Below are 16,940 nucleotides of genomic sequence, written 5' to 3'. Positions count from 1 at the left end.
TATGGATGCCAGCTCTGTACTATAAAAAAAATAAAAAAAATCGCTTTCAGAAAGCTGACCTCGCTTGTGTAAGAACACTGAATAGAAAAAAATACGCAAACTGTCATGAAATATTTGCAATTTTCCACGAAAAAAAGGATAATAATGAGATGAAGAGTGTGAAGACACAAAAGTATGAAATTCACTATTATAACGTGAGAATGGCGAAAATGGGTTATTTTACGTTGTTAGCATTTGAGATGGATTGTGAAATATTTCGAGGTGGAGTGAATTGACGTGACGTGGCGTGACGCCCAATGTGAACTAGCCTTAAACAAACAACGTCGTCGCGAGACATAAATGCTCATTCCAGAGATATTGATACTGTATAAGTTCCTTGCAGTTCATACACACAGCCAGCTGCTGTTGCTTGTTGGCGGCGCTAAGAAGGTGAGAATATCTTTGGCGGCAGTGTGTTATGGAGCCGTGATCAGCATGTGGCGTGTTCTGATTGTTGCGGTGGCGGCCGCTGCGGTGACGTCCGTCGTGACGGCAGACTACCCCCCGGCAATGGCCCTAGCGCCGCGCGACCACTTCATGAAGCGACGCGACGCGCTGCGCGGCGAGTTCCCCTACATGGCGCTGGTGGCCAACATGTGGGGAGAGTGCTCCGCTGTCATTTTGTCGACACACGCCGTTATGGGTCCATCTTCCTGCTTGCCGCAGGGGTATCCCATGAATGGTACGTAAGTGGCTCACTTTCTTACGTTTCTAAGTTGGATTTCTTGGATATTGCGCACAATTGTCAAACTAAGCGATCTGGTGAACGACAAGAATGTTTCCTCTCTGCCTTCCTGTAGCCGGCCGAAGTGGCCGAGCGGTTCTAGGCGCTGCAGTCTGGAACCGCGCGACCGTTACGGTCGCACGTTCGAATCCTGCCTCGGGCATGGATGTGTGTGATGTCTTTAGGTTAGTTAGGTCTAAGTAGTTCTATGTTCTAGGGGACTGATGACCTCAGAAGTTAAGTCCCATAGTGCTCAGAGCCATTTTTGACCCTTCCTGTAAAACGGACAAAATCTGAAACTGCTCGGGAATATTAGTTAAAATGCAGTTACATTGTCGGCAGTTCTTCCGTTGTGCTCCTCGCAAATCGTTTCCGTTGATCGTATCCAATCAGATGACATTGTACAGTAGTCAATGAGAGACGATGAATTTAATGACTTGTTTCGGCGAAAAGTAAGAATTGATTGCTTTTATTTTCGACATGAACAGTACAAGATTGGTGATTATTGATATGGCTGTTATGGATTGTAAGCTTGTTTACTTGTTTTCGTTTGTATTTCTTGTATTGTATGTTTCTCAGAATATGAAAGGACTCGTTGGGATATTGTCTCGTATTCCGATGTTATAATTTTGTTGTGAGTTGGCGAAGCAATAGCAGCCCTAGACGGTCGATGATATTGCACAATATTTTCTGATGCGTAATAATATTGATCATGTAGGAGTAAAACTGAGAGGTTTTACAGTAATATTGTAAAACAGTAATGTCGGACACATTGTGCCTTCTGTTGCCAGTATTCACAATATCATCGACATTCTGCCACGTGCTACTGAGAACAGGTAGGTTACGTTAGGTTCATTGCTGTTGGGGGGAAAAAGAGTTCAAAACAAGATGAAAGAGCACTATTATTAGAGTGTATAGAAAAGTATAGATCACTGCTGGCATTTCGGGATGTTAGGGATGAGCATAAAAACAGACGTTGATCAGAAAATACAGGGAACGGCCACGAACGAAGAGGGTTATTTAAAAAAAATTTATGCAAAGTCATGAATAGAAGTATATGTAGCTTTTTATGTCTGTGTATACGTTATTTATCCGAATACGATGACCCTTTAGTGCACGTGTTATTGTGCGACACGTCTCTATTACTGGAGGGTCCTATGCCACAGTGTATCAACAATTTGAATGTTTCCAGATATTCAGTCCTAAAGTTCAACCACAGAAAGAGAAATCCGTTCTGACATTGAGAGTAGTAAATGATGGATAGACTCCTACGTTCAGACAAAAGATATACAATACAGGCCTAAAAAATTATGGTCATTACTAGGAACACCTTAACTGTCTCATCGCAGATGTTATCTGTACAAGTCTTGTTTCATTCATCTAAGCAAAATGTGATCTGCTATTAAGGGACAATGCCATATGCAATTTACATAAAGTTTAGGGGAACATCATTCATCTTCTGACAACGTATCTACACTGGAACTTGCAGCTAACAGTTGGTACATTCCTGCAGAAATCACGGAGAACAGCAGGAATGAAGCACAGTACTGTCTTCTTTGGACGCTTAAGTATTCATCCTCTGGAATACTTGTTATGTTATTAAGTTCAGAGGACCGATCCGTAACTCGTTTAGAGAACCTTACTTTATCGTACTCTGCATCGTCATTGTGAGCTTACTTAAACTGTATTGTATTGCGATGCTCTTTGGTTATTCTGGTTCTTCTTACGTTCTTCTAAGCTACAGTTAGTCCATAAACATTTTCCCCATTTGTTATAACTGATGTTAAACAGTCAGAGCTGAAAAAATTGTCACTTTTCTTTCCCACCATATCGAAATTTTATTTCTTGGGTCTTCATGTTCTGATTGTCTTTCTTGTGTTTCATCTTCTTGGTTTTATTAGCCTCTTCAGAAGATAATATTTTTCTTTATGTAAATCTACAGCATACGTGTGTTTTCCACGTCTCGAAACCAAAATAGTATGGATAGAAGTTAAAGAACGTTTGACAACAGATGCACATTCAAAACCATGACATTCCATAAATTTTGTATGCTAAAGTGAACAAACTACATTCCTAAGGTTCACAACGTTCAAAACGGCAATAATAATCGATCAAAGACAAAACTCTATCGATGGTTGTGTGTATTCCACAACACAATTCTCGTTTTACTCCGTAGATGGTAGCACAGATCAAGTTGTGTAGGGAGTTCTCTTTCGCCTACGACCATAGACTCACATAGCTGTACACCACAAAAGACTATTTTACACACTTTTAACCAAGTTTACGTAGTATTAATGGTAAAACGTAACTACATTAATTTGTTTGACCTACAATGCCATGTATTCGTCAATGTAAAGACAGTCACCAACAACATCATTGTCTAACTTTTTATACCTGGGATTCACAGACATGTAGAACTTCACAAAATACATCATATTTACGCCAGTTCAAATGGTTCAAATGGCTCTGAGCACTATGGGACTTAACATCTGAGGTCATCAGTCCCCTAGAACTTAGACTACTTAAACCTAACTAATCTAAGGACATCACACACATCCATGCCCGAGGCAGGATTCGAACCTGCGACCATGACGGTCGCGCGGTTCCTGACTGAAGCGCCTAGAACCGCTCGGCCACAGCGGCTGGCATTTACGCCAGTGACTGTGATACTTTCTTTATTTCACGATTGCTATTTCAGCCTTAGGCCATTACAAAAAATAATGGCCTAAGGCCGAAATTGCAATCGTGAAATAGTGTTACAGTCACTGGCGTAAATATGATGTCTTTTATAGCATCGTCATTTGACTCGTGAACTTTCATCCACAAGATGGGCCGCCATCTTGTCTCTGGACTTGGTTCACTTTCATACCAGTAATAACTGTAGACCTCAGATATGTCAGGAATGACAATATGAAAAATGTCCCTCACAGTCAAACCAAATTGTTGATTTGTCACGCCACATAAATATTTGATACTCTACATCATTTGCCATCGGAAACTCAAAATGTCCCAATTCTTAGTTGATTCACTCTGACAAAGTACTCTATACTATATCTGAATACTGTAAAAAGAAACTGAATTTGTAAATTTCAAGTCTGAAAGAACTGCCAGTAGCAAGTTATCGTAGCGTAATAGATAAGCACTGACTTGGTGGAACCCTCTCGTTGTACAGTGTGACACACAGCAACGGCAATGTTTGAAATGAGTAGTGGCAGCCATGGGCAGGTGGCAGCAATGCGGGTTCGTGACAGCGAGTAAACAGTCCGCCATTTCAGTAATCACGGACCAGTGGAACGGACAACAGAGTGCGTTAGCCATAAGAATGTTTTATAAAAACAATGATAGTTTGGTAGCGGCGCAGAGCGAGTTATGACGGTTTTATAATTCAGGACGTTATGATGCCGTTCCGTCGAGACTTGCGATAAAATGTTGGATTAATAACTTTGAAGAGACTGGATCTACCCTCAAGAAGAGACCAACAGGGCGACCAAGAAGTGTGCGTTCTCTAGCGAACATAGATGTACGCAAGTCTGTCTTACGGAGACACGCCGTTCAATGGTTGGAATGCCCTAGGAGAGCGTTCGCAGAATTCTTCATATTGATTTAAGAATTATGCGAACAAACCGCAGATGGTGCAACAATTGGAGAGCAACGATGAATTTCTAAACAAGTTGTGGATGTCAAATGAGGCACATTTTCATCTCACAGGTTATTTGAATAAACAGAACTACCGTTGCTGGGCAAACACAAATCCTAATGACCAGCGCGCTTTACAAGTTAGTAAAGTGACAGTATGGTGTGGTGTTTCATCATATGGGATTATTGGATCGTATTTTTTCGCAAATGTACAGGAAAACACAGTAACTGTCAGTGCCGATTGTTACGTGGAGATGTGACGAACTTTAGTTACACCTGCATTGAACAACTTTCCAAACATAGAAGAAGCCTGGTTTCAATAGGACGGAGCGACATCACACACTGCATGGGGCAATCAAGGGCATATGTGCAAGAATTGTTTGGCAACAGTGTGATCTCACGATTCGTTAACATATTGTGGCCGCTGTAACATCATAGATGAAGGGTCGACCTGCGACAGCAATTACACAACTTGCGTACGGGCCGCTGGACGCCGCCGCGAGCGCTAAGAGTACATTGCGATCGCAAGGCGCGCGTGTTGCGTACGGGCCGCGAGGTGCCGCTACCACCGCAACCGTATATAAGTGCCGACGGAGTTCGGGCAGCGCTCATTTTGTTGACATCTCATTTTTGCCTATTCTCTTGTTTGCTTAGTTGCTTAGCTCTTATTCGTTTATGACACATTTTATTGTGCTCTCTTTCAGCCAGAAGCGCTCATTTTGGCATTTCACTTTTGCATATTTCTCATTTTGCTAATAATATGCTCCTTAGCTTTTTACAGTTGAATTGATTAACATAGTCTCATGTACTGTTTCTTCATTTCAGCCTGTTCATATTTTGATGTTCTTTAAATACTGTAATAACTATCGGAAGCATTTCTTCCCTTAAACTTGTGTAAAATATTCTCGATGTAGAATTTGTTCTGTGACGCAGGTGTAAGGTTTTGAATATAAATTACATACGAAACTGTGCTTTAAAAGGAATTTATTTTTTCAGTTTGTACTACATCAGACGACAATTTTGTGATATGAGGGAGAAATTTGAGGGGCGAACACATGGAAATAGTCTTAAGTGATCCCGTTTAAAAATAAAAATTTGTCTGACACTGAAAGACGTGATATTGTAGACACCGCCATAAGACCAAAGTTTCGACTCCTAGACAAAGAATCGTGGATAAGTTAAAACAGAGAATTCGGAATGCAATTCACAGTATCCCAGCCGAGATATTACAGCGGTCAGTGAGAAATCTCAATAGCAGATTTCACGAATGTATTCGTACAGGAGGACGCCATGTAAAGGACGTATTTTTTTTTTTTTTAAAGCGGCCAGTTGCTTATGTATGGGGAAGCAGATGTGTGGGGAGAACCACTTCCAATAATGTAACAAATGTTGAACTGTCAGCATACAAAAAGTTACCGCGATCTTTTTTTTTTTTCGTTCAACCTCAGTTCTCTCAAAGAGTTTTCGTGAGTGATATTTGACGCTCCCTGAACCTATTTTTCACCCTCCTTCCTTTTCTGCTTGCAGCAAAGTACAGCAGTTATTGTCATACCAGCAGCGTCATTATCATCCAATATCCCGAACCACAGTGTAGTACAATATTGCTAACAACGTTACTGAGCACTATGGGGGCCGACCAACGAATGTTGTTAGCATAGCTAAAGATCGAGGTTAGACTTAAATTTACAGTTTGGTTGTAAGTTGCTGAAGACAACGAATGTGACTTGAGGAATACTGGCTGCGGTGACGAACTGATCTGTAGCGTAGATCGTTTCGAAACCTGTTAGGTGTATTTTAGAAATTTCCCCATTGCCGAAGATGTGGCTACGCAGGAAGCGAAGAATACGTGATGAAATGATTTCTGATATCTGTCTCAATTGTACAATGAAATGAATTCGATGGCACAAAGTGGAAATTTGTGCCAGACGGGGATTCGAGCACGGATTACCAGCTTTACGCGAGCGATAACCTTAACCGTTCGGCTATCAGAGCACGTTTTCCGTCAGACACACAGCTTAAGTAGCGCTCCCTGTTCACCATACTCGTTGCTCGCCGCATAACGCTGGACTTCCACATGAGTTCAGGAGAGTACATCCACACTGAAACGATCTTACCATATGGTACATAATTTTCATTGCAGTGGACAGTTTTAGATGGTCACTTCTCTGGTGCCCTCAGTCAGTCATGAGGTTGCAAAGGCATAACACCAATAGAATGTGCCCACAGAAGTGGACTGTGTACATTTGCCGCCTCAGGATTGTCTGAAAACGCGAGAGAAGAGACTATTAACAGCTTTCCATTGTTGTAGACGCAATGCGCCACATGGTTAATGGCCGTCAAGCCCTATGTATTAATGTACAGGGTGTATCTCCTTAGGGTCGTCAGGCGCATTTTCGTTGGTGTTTCGACAGATATTTGCAATATTGTTTTTGCAACCAGTAGCTGGAATCACCCCACACAAATGATGCTCATCACATGTTGCATGCGATGCGCAGCTTCGACGGAAAGCGCAGGTTTGTTTCCCGTTTCAAACAAAATGCTTTTTCAATGATTTTACTCATGCCCAAAAATGTTCGCACTCAGAATAAATTGCGAAATCGTAAATATATTACAGCTTTCTGCTTCGAGTTTCATCTACCTCTCGGTTCAGTGTATAATTTGAGGGCGACAGCTTCCGCAGTGGGTGGTAAATTTAGGGACTTTGTAACGAGTACGTCGGCAGTTTAGCGTTACAATCTTCACAATTCAAGTGTCTTTACTTTGTACACGATGTGCTTTCGCTCTCTGCCTTTCGAATGGCGGGCTTTCATCAGTCTTCATCCACATGAATGCTGGCCTGGCGATCTGCTCCAGCAGACATGCCGAATGGACGTCGGAATTCTGTCCTGAACTGGATGCTATCTCCATAAGTGATTCCACAGCTTATCTAATATTGGAGGTTCTGATATTTAGCAAACTCCCCCCTCCCAAGCCATCCTGAGACTCTTCTGAAGGAGAGACTACTTGTCGCCTTCCACGGTGAATGGAGGAGGCCACATAACCAGTCCCCACATTCAGTCTGTCTCGAGAGACGCGGACACGTTACAAGCTGCCCATTCCCGTGGTTTGCCGCGTCGGGTACACACTGGAAGGTGCCTCGGCGGTAGACCTCATGGGTAAAACAAGACACTCTTCAGGTGCACACTGCAACGCGCTACTACTACTAAACCTCGAGGTAGCAGCGTGCAGACGGCTGACCATGGCCAACGGCGTCTTCAGCTGTTCGCCAACTACGGCTAGTTTCTCCCGCACAGCATGCGCATTCCCTATCCATCCTACCACAAAAATTCGAATGAAAATAGGTAAAAAAAAAGTACCATGAGTGAATGGGAAAAGTTTATTTCCGTAAAAGATACATAGCACATACCGTCGACATTTCCACTCTCGTACAGATATTTTCAGTAAAACACAAATACAGAAATAAAAGGGAATGAGAAATCAAACGAAATTCATAAGCTTTGTTCGGAGTGCCAGTATTCTTTAATGAAGTTATCCAGTTTACAGTTTCAGACTTGGCACTAAAACGCGCTCACATCAAAGTACGTGAACTGTTAGGGAACTCCAGAATCGGAATATTGTCTGCTTCGGCAGGCATACGAGGGAGGAGAGTTGACTAACATGGGGTTTTCAAAGGAAAGGTTTTCGGGTTTTAAAAGTGGCAGCGTGTTCGTTAAAAATGATGTCTGGAACGTCCCTTGACATCCAGAACGGTCAAGAACAATGTAAGCATCTGTGACCGATCTCATTTTCAGCGCCGAAGAACAGCTGATGTATTGAAGGAATTGACTGTAATTTCCCTGATTCCTACTAACGCATTTTGTCCGAAGATTTAAAAATTAAACGTGCGGTAGTGAAATGTACTATCTTGTGATTTACCGTTGATCAGAAACTGATCGATGTAAAACAGTGCCAGAATCGCAAGAAGTCATGGATTCATTACGACGTTTTCCCAAAAATAGTTACAGGTGACGCGATGTCACACTATTGATGTGACCCAGATATCAAGCAACAATCGCGACGGTAGATGATTGCTTCATTACCATGTCCAAGGAAAGTAAACTGTGATGTCATACCGTCAAAGGCAGGTGATACCGAGTGTAGAATCAATAAACACATATAATTAAGGAGGATAAGCGATTCAAAATAAAAATTAAGTAAAGAACTTTATTAGTTACCAAATACTAAAATTTGAATATTAATTTTATAACAAGTTTCTTGTGCTGTCGATTTTCGCAGCTGCTGTAACAGTACTTCAAAAGAAAAACGCCTTTTGCATGCTCCACATTAATTTTTTTATTTGTCTTGTGCACCCAAACGTTTCTCGCTTTAGATTCAAGAAATCTTCAGTGGGTATCAAATCAGCGTCTAATTCATTATCTATAATCCAAACAGCTTGCTCTCATTCAGACGCATAAAGTGGCAGTTAAGTTGCTATATTTTGAAAACAGTGACCAAACGCAAAACTGTAAACTTTCAACTAGTTTGCCACATGAAATCTACTGTAATTTTATGTATGTTCCCGAGAAGACTATAATATGACAGTAACATAATAATATTCAAGGATAGTGGTATTTTCCCCTAAGTTAAAGCGGTTTTGAGGGGGGTCATTAGTCCTCTGGCTGCTTTGATCTTGCTCGCTACGTCTGTGTCAACCTCTCCATATCAGAGTAACTGTTACGCTCTTAGACTTCGATTATTTGCTGGACATATTCCAGTCCCTGCTTTCCTCTTCAGTGTTTGCCCTCTTCATTTCGCTCAGTTACCATAGAATTTATTCCCTGATGTCGTAACACATTTTCTGTCATCCTGTCCCTTCTTCTTGTCAGTGATTTCCATATATTTCTTTTCTCGCCGATTCTGCCGAGAACCTCATAATCTTAGCAGTTCACCTAATTTTCAGCATCCTTGTGGAGCACCATATCTCAAACGCTTCAAATCTCTTCTTTACTGGTTATCCCGCAGTCCGACTCAGTTCCATACAATGCTGTGCTACAAACGTGCGTTCTTAGAAATTTCTTCCTAATGGATTTCGTAAGTTACAAATTATCACCGACACAGAGATTCAGCTCAAATATAGCGTTTCCGGGTAAGAGGTAGCGAAGGAATACAGCTGCAAAGTGAAACTGGAGGAGAAAATTTGCATCTTAATATCCTCGTGTTTCAGAGCTTGCTGTAAACAGACGCAGTTAGGTTAGCCACAAACACTAGTACCACTCTAGTAGCTCGACTTTTTTTCTCTGCGTAAAACTTTTTAAATAGAGCCTAGGGAGAACAGCCATACTAACCTTTTAACTGGACTTCGAAGAGCCAATACGCGCTATCGCGATCGGTGTGGTGAGCCACTAGAGCACATGAAGCACTAGTTAGGCCCTATGCTGGTAATTTTCCCAAGTGCTGATGCTTCAGAAGCTTAGGGGAGCCTTACATTTCGACGAGCAATGATTTCGATAGTATAATTACTCGCGAGTCGTGATAACTCAGTGGATAATTTAACGACGGTAGCACGAGTACACGATCATTACATAAATCACGAGATCGATGCCTGCTGGCGCTCTGGTTGCGCCAAACGTTCTACTGCCAATATTTTATTACTTTACGACATACATATCTCTCTCGCTCTCCTAAATATGTAACGCTTTTTGTTGTGTCATTTCCTTACCCAGTGGCCCGAGCAAGTCTGCCGGATTTATTCCTGTATCCAGTTTCACTGATCGAAGCACTCTTTATTGCCTACTTCAGTTCTACTAATGTGATTCAATCGGTGTGACTTTTTTGTATCTCCTTTTGAAGACCACGATACATCTTTTATATTCGAGCCCAAGGACAACTCTTAAATGAGTGGTGTTGTAGAGCTTCTCTCCTGTCCTACAGTATTACGAATAGCTTTAATCATGTCAACTGTGATTTAAAGGAAAGTCTGGGCTTAATTTCAACCTGCTAGTGGGATACAGAATCTGTAGCTTACTATCACCGACCGGACATATCAGGCAAGTTGCCACTCTCAGCAGAACTTTGTCAAGGGCAGGGACCTGCTGTTCCACCAGACAGCGGCTTTTTTTCTTACATTAAGGGTACATTCTCCAGCTACAAGATACGCTTTTTTGTCAGAAGTACATTCAGAAAGGTCATGCTTCTACGGCCCTAATTAGTGCGAAAATTTTAGTTGATATTACAGTTCATGAACAAATTAAAAATTCGATTACATAAAAACAAAATCATCTATGCAGACCATACAGTTTATGCGAGCGAAGCAGCGGGCGCTAAGCTAGTAGGTGATACATGTTTCTGACTGACCACAAAGATTTACTATCGCGGAGAGCGCGCCATCTGCCATCAGCAATGGAGGGTGACTCTTTGGCAATACTAGCCACCCGTGCTGGAGAAATATCAGGAAAATCGTTAAGGAAACTTCGGAAAAATTCCCAAGGCACAAGTTAACAGGCAATACGAAAGCCTCAACAATTTCGTAATTTTCCAGGAGTCGCCTGCAAATGGACGCCGCCCTGGTCAGCTGATCGAGGTGTTGGGGTCTAGATAATATCATGTGCACTCTGCATCATCTATGGTATACTTGTTTCGATTTCCTTACGATACAAATGTTTTATTTTTAAGCTCGTGTTGTATGTTGTGGTATCATTTGCAGCTCTAGAGCTTCGTTTACAATACTGATAATCGACTCAGTTTTCTTCAGATAACCGTTTCTTTCGTTAACCTGTGATTGAGTATTCTGGGATAAACGAATTATTGTTTCTTCACTGATGTGGTGGGTTCTCGAAATCGGGACTGGCTGTATTATTGAGTTTACAGAACAGGACATTTGATATGATAGTATAGCCGCCATTTTTTCATCCTCTGGCTCTGACTCTGACGTATGTCACTCGCCATGGCCGGCGAATAGTACCGCTGTTTTCATTTTATCGTTAGAGAGAAAGCAAATCGCAGAAAGAGTATTCTGCATTGAAATACAGTGTCACCCAGAGAAGAATGTCGTCAGACCACAATTAGGGAAGCTGTCGGTAGAAATGCGGATTACTTTTAAAAGAATTAAAGTACTGGTTTTTTGTATTGCATATGAAGTGAGACATCTTTAAGATCATGAATTATTTCAACCAAGAGATGATCTTCATGAACAAAATCAATAAAGGTATTGTAAATTAGCACAGAGGAAAGGCAAGGTAATAATCGTTGTACAGAGTTAAGTCACAAGCTGCTTGGCATGTTCAATATGTGTTAGAAAGTTACAATTACACAAACATGAGAAAAAATTCGTGCGACATTTTTTTGTTTAGAGCATACAGGGTAACAATTATCGAACTGTACAAAAAAAGACGTAAATTAATTATAAACTACAGAGTGCACACACTTCATTTAACATGTAAACGTCACTAAAGATATTCGGAATTAGGTTGAAATGTTCGATATGCAGGCCATCGTTGGCGATGATGTGGCGTAGACGAATAGAAAATTCTGCATGACCCGCTGAAGTTCCGGAACATCGATGCTGTCGATGACTTCCTGAATGGCTATTTTCAGCTTAGCAATAGTTTTGGCATTTTGCTGTACACCTCTTAAATACAGCCCCACATAAGGAGTCACAAGTGTTCTGATCCGGAGAATATGGCGGCCAATCGGGCGAATCCCAGTGGCCTCTGGGTACCCCAGAGCCAGAATGCGGTGCCCAGAGCGCTCCTCCACGACATCAAACACTCTCCTGCTTTGATGGGGTCCACCTTCGCCTTGCATGAACCACATATCGTTGAAATCAGGGTTACTTTGGCTAATTGGAATTTAATCATCTTCCAGAACCCTCAAATGTTCAAATGTGTGTGAAATCTTATGGGGCTTAGCTGCTAAGGTCATCACCCTAAGCTTACACACTACTTAACCTAAATTATCCTAAGGACAGACACACACACCCATGCCCGAGGGAGGACTCGAACCTCCGCCGGGACCAGCCGCACAGTCCATGACTGCAGCGCCCTACACCGCTCCGCCAATCCCGCGCGGCTCCAGAACCCTCACATACCGTTCGTTAGTCACCGGGCCATCAAGGAATATCGCACCGATTATTCCGTGACTGGACTTTGCACACCAGTCACCCGTTGATGGTGAACAAACTTCTCGACCGCAAAATGCGGATTCTCAGTCCCCCAAATGCGCCTTATTGACGAACCCATCCAAACGAAAATGGGTTTCGTCGCTAAACCAAACCATACAATTCCCATCACGTCCCGCGACCAACCGTGCTGTTTGAACGTCCTAACGCAAACCGTACAAAAGTTAACACGATTTTATTTCACATAGTTTAATAACTGTCAAGTTGTATACTCATAACATTGTCGTAGGTCGGCGGTAAATAAAAGCGTTGGGATGCTCTGAGGCGGGTGACCAAGAAGAATGTCCGTCGCGTGTTTCTTCGCTTGCAGGCAAGCACAATTTGGTAAATGTTTCCTCGCTCTCCGCAGTCACAATATGACGACCCCACCCTCCCTATTGGGTGCATCTGTTGATTAAAGGGTGGATAATAAGTTCGAAGTGTACTCGTACGCAAAATCGTCGTTGTATGATTCGTTTCGCGAAGAGGAGTCCTTAGGGGCTACAGAGGAAGCACTACATGGGAAATTTTTGTACATTTGAAACATACGCTTCAGAAATAGTAAAGAAACTGGTTCTCTACTTCTGAAAAAAAAACCTTTTAAATAATAAAACACGACCTATACAAGGAATCTGACTACCCCTGTTAGTCATGGACGAAAAAGAAAAAAAAAAATTGGCATAGTCTTTGTCAGAACGTGCAGAATCTTATGTGGGGCCAATAAGACGTCAGCTTTAATCTAAATATGGTACGCTAATGTTTACGTAATAAAAAATAGTTAGGTAATTTAGTACAGTTATTATATAGATGCGATAAATCACTTTAACGGAGCCAAATGAACAAAGTCAATATAATTCCAGTAAAGCTGCAAAAGTAAAAAAAAAAAAAAAATTATTATAGGGACCTACATAGACATCGCGAATCTGCTAGATGCCCACGAAATACGTAATTTTGTTTTGAAGTTGACAGCCAATGAGAAAATAGGTGCAAAAATACTATTGGTGAGTTTTCAAGCAGTAATGGCGGACAGAATCAGCTGGTAATATACGTAATTTTATGGTAGCTAGTTTTACTCCACAAAAAATAAAATATGTACTCCCTCCAAAAGAAGTTACACACAAACATTAACATAAAATTATGATGAGCAGCAAAATGTCTGAGGAGAATTTTGAAAGAAAATTATTAATTGAACTTTAATTTGGCGGGTTTTTAACACTGTCAACAAGACGAAATAATCGAAAGAATATTTATTGGACCTAAACAAAATTGAACCTTGATATTGTGACAGTATTTTTAAAATAGATAATTTAACTGCAATTGTCTTTACTTTTGAAATGAGAGAGAGCGTAATAATTTTCTGTTAATGTCTTAACTGTTGCTGCAGGCAGTGCGATGACGTCAGCAGTGGTCCAAGCGGACGATGTGTGAAGTTAATCCTGGTTCGTGGTGTGAAGATAATGATGGATCCTCCTGTTTCATTAATATTCCAGTTACGGCTGTGGTCCACGTCTCCGTTGTAGTCGAATCAGCTGGCAACACTGGTGCGATAATAATAGTTCCAGTGTGTGCGTTGTCGTTACGCGCGCGACGTTTCATTACTAAAAGTTTATTAATCACGCGGTGCGGGTAGGTCGGAATTATACAATGTCTTCAGTATTTACGATATATGCCAATACTTCGCACAGTTCTTTCACCATGTTGCCACAGTCACATGTGTTTATAACGTCCCAGCGGAAGCTCGAGTCCTCCCTCGGCATGGGTATGTGTATCTGTTCCTAGGATAATGTAGGTTAAGTAGTGTGTAAGCTTAGGGTGATGACCTTAGCAGTTAAGTCCCATAAGATTTCACACACACTTGAACTTTATCACTATATCAGTCCGTTAAACATCAGTTCAATTTACGTCGTCGTCCTTAAGACAGCTTGGATGATATAATAAATGTTTCTTGATCAAATCACAGCACTGTTCTTTTACTTAACATTTTGGTTTGTTCCACTTTAACGTAATTCTAACAGTTAGTGTCTCCACACGACAATGGTGGCTGGTTCACGGCTAATTGTCACAAGTTCACACAGTATGTAAAATCGTCACCGAAACACTCGATATACTTTTCAGGTTTTACTGTTCACTTAATAATGTACGACCTCCTATTAACTCAGCTGACGCACTGTAATTAATTGTTCGTCCACGTATCATCGTCTTTCAAGCCAAACTACCCGCGAACCGGCCACGATACCACAATTCGCACGCTCTCTATCGATAGTCGTTCGCTCTCTCTCTGATACAGTACTTCTCCTAGCCTAACCAAAGATTTACAAAGCATATAAAACCAGAACATTCATATTCGTACAATATAACATATAAAACAGTAGCAAAATGAATGAAGAAACAATGTGACATATTTACAAATAAAGAATAGTTGAAATAATTGATACGTACTGACAAGGTAATGCACAAAAGAAGAAAAATATTATAGAATTTCGGGGAAAGCAATGTCTTTACAAAATCAATAAAAATATTGAAAAGAAATAAATGTAATTGTTGAAAGAAAGTACGGCCCAAACGGAATAAGAATGTTCTGATGAAAAGAGTATGGCCAAAAAAGTTTCGCAATAAGGGAACGAATAAACAATTAAGGTTGTTACTAGTCGAAGACATGTTGCAAACAATCTTACGCAAAATAGCTACACCAGCGCTCGATCCATTGCTAGTTCGCACTCAAAACAATGAGGCCGATTAAATATTGTAACTTCTGAATCTGGCAAAGGTGGAATTCCAGAGAAACATGACAAACGCCTCTCTCATCTTGTGACCAGACTAAGGAAAACTGCATATGGCAGCACTAGCAGTCGGGGAAACGAGGAGAACAGCGAAGTCGTTGTCGCAATGCGGAAACAGTGATTTATCTCACGCCAACTGGGCACGAGCATTGGTTTTCAGGCCAAGGGTAGAGCCATCTCCAAAGTGGCTAATTTTGTAAACTGTTCTTATGCCGCCGTCGTTAACATACACCGTGCATGGAAATCTGGTGCTGTCCAAAATCGGCGCGGAGGCAACTGTGGTGCGCCACAGGCCAAAGATGACAAGAGTTAACGACAACTGCAGGTATGTGTACGGACAGAGAGACACCCAGTTGTTGAGCAACTGACTGTCCAGATGAACCAAGGGCCTACAAAGTTTCTCCCCAACGACCATCCAGCGAACGTTGCTGCTTGTGGACCTAAGCAGCATGCGCCTCGTTCATACACCTATGCTGACTGCTGCTCATCAGCGATGAAGGCTGGGATTTTGGGATTTGGGAGCCAATATCGCACCTGGACGGGTGCTGAGTGACGACAGCTGGCCTTCTCAGATGGGCCACTTTTTATGCTCCTTCGAATAGGTGGTCGTTGGGCGTGTCAGCCGTGAAACGTCTGAAAGTGAATACCCTGCAGTACTTACGGTCTGCGGAATGTTTTCGTGGCATTCCTTGGATGATCTCGTCATTGTAGAAGGCACAATGGACCAACACAAGTATGCATCTATCCTTGGGGACCCTATCCATCACTACATGCAGTTTGTTTTTCCTCGGCGCGGTGCCATCTACCAGCAGGACAATGGAACATGCCAGTCAGCTCTGTGTACGTGCGTGGTTTGAAGAGCACCAGGATGCGTTTACCGTACTCCCCTGGCCACCCAACTCCTGGATTTAAATTCAGTCAAGAATCTGCGGGATCACATAATAGAACCGTTAACGCACGGACCCTCAACCGAGAAATCTAGCGCAGATGGTCACGGCGATGGAGTCGGCATTGATCCACATCACTGTCGGTACCTTCCAAAACATCATTCGCTTCCTGCACGTCTCGCTGGACACACAGCAAAAAGATAGTGTCTCAGGCTTTTGACAGTTGGTCACATTAGTATGACTGGGCAGTGTACAACGCCATTACTTTGACAGTTTCTATTCCACTAGATTTGTACAAAATAGAGCAAATGAAGCAGCCAGTGGTAGTCACACGGCAGGTTAACGAGGCTCCGCCTGTAGTTGTCGCCAGTGCCACCGCAACCGGCAACGGCGCCACTCAGCGCTGTGTAAGCATCGTCTCCCAGCGGCACCTCTGCCTCCACTGCACCAATGCGAGTGCACCGCGGATCGATGCCAGGCTGTGCTCATCGGACGACGGCGCACACCTGCTCTAGCCTGATGAATAATAAACAGCCATCATGAACTAAGTGTGTCTTGCTGCAGCCACCTTCACCTCCGACGGATGCCTGTAGTCCACATCGGCCAATCGTAATCACAAAACCCTGGTGGGATGGGAGACCACCTACGCAATGTTGCAAAACATAAGAATGGCTCCTCAATCTTCCATAACAGCCGTATCATGAAGAGAACACTTCAGATTTATTAATATTCCCCAAAAG

At 42.2% G+C, this 16,940-nt stretch overlaps 1 protein-coding gene across 1 annotated transcript in view; it reads left to right on the top strand.

Annotated features, from left to right (window-relative positions):
• The first annotated feature begins 596 nt into the window (after nucleotides 1-596).
• LOC124716478 overlaps nucleotides 597-16,940 on the top strand; it is a 101,170-nt gene continuing 84,826 nt past the window's right edge. The window contains exon 1 of the mRNA XM_047243177.1: nucleotides 597-721. Within this exon, the coding sequence (XP_047099133.1) occupies nucleotides 616-721 (106 nt within the window). The 5' untranslated portion in view covers nucleotides 597-615. The remainder of the gene's footprint in view (nucleotides 722-16,940) is intronic.

This window comes from Schistocerca piceifrons, chromosome 1, assembly GCF_021461385.2.
Source record: "Schistocerca piceifrons isolate TAMUIC-IGC-003096 chromosome 1, iqSchPice1.1, whole genome shotgun sequence".
In the NCBI taxonomy this organism is placed as follows: domain Eukaryota; kingdom Metazoa; phylum Arthropoda; class Insecta; order Orthoptera; family Acrididae; genus Schistocerca; species Schistocerca piceifrons.
This window is presented reverse-complemented; position numbering and strand designations above follow the sequence as displayed.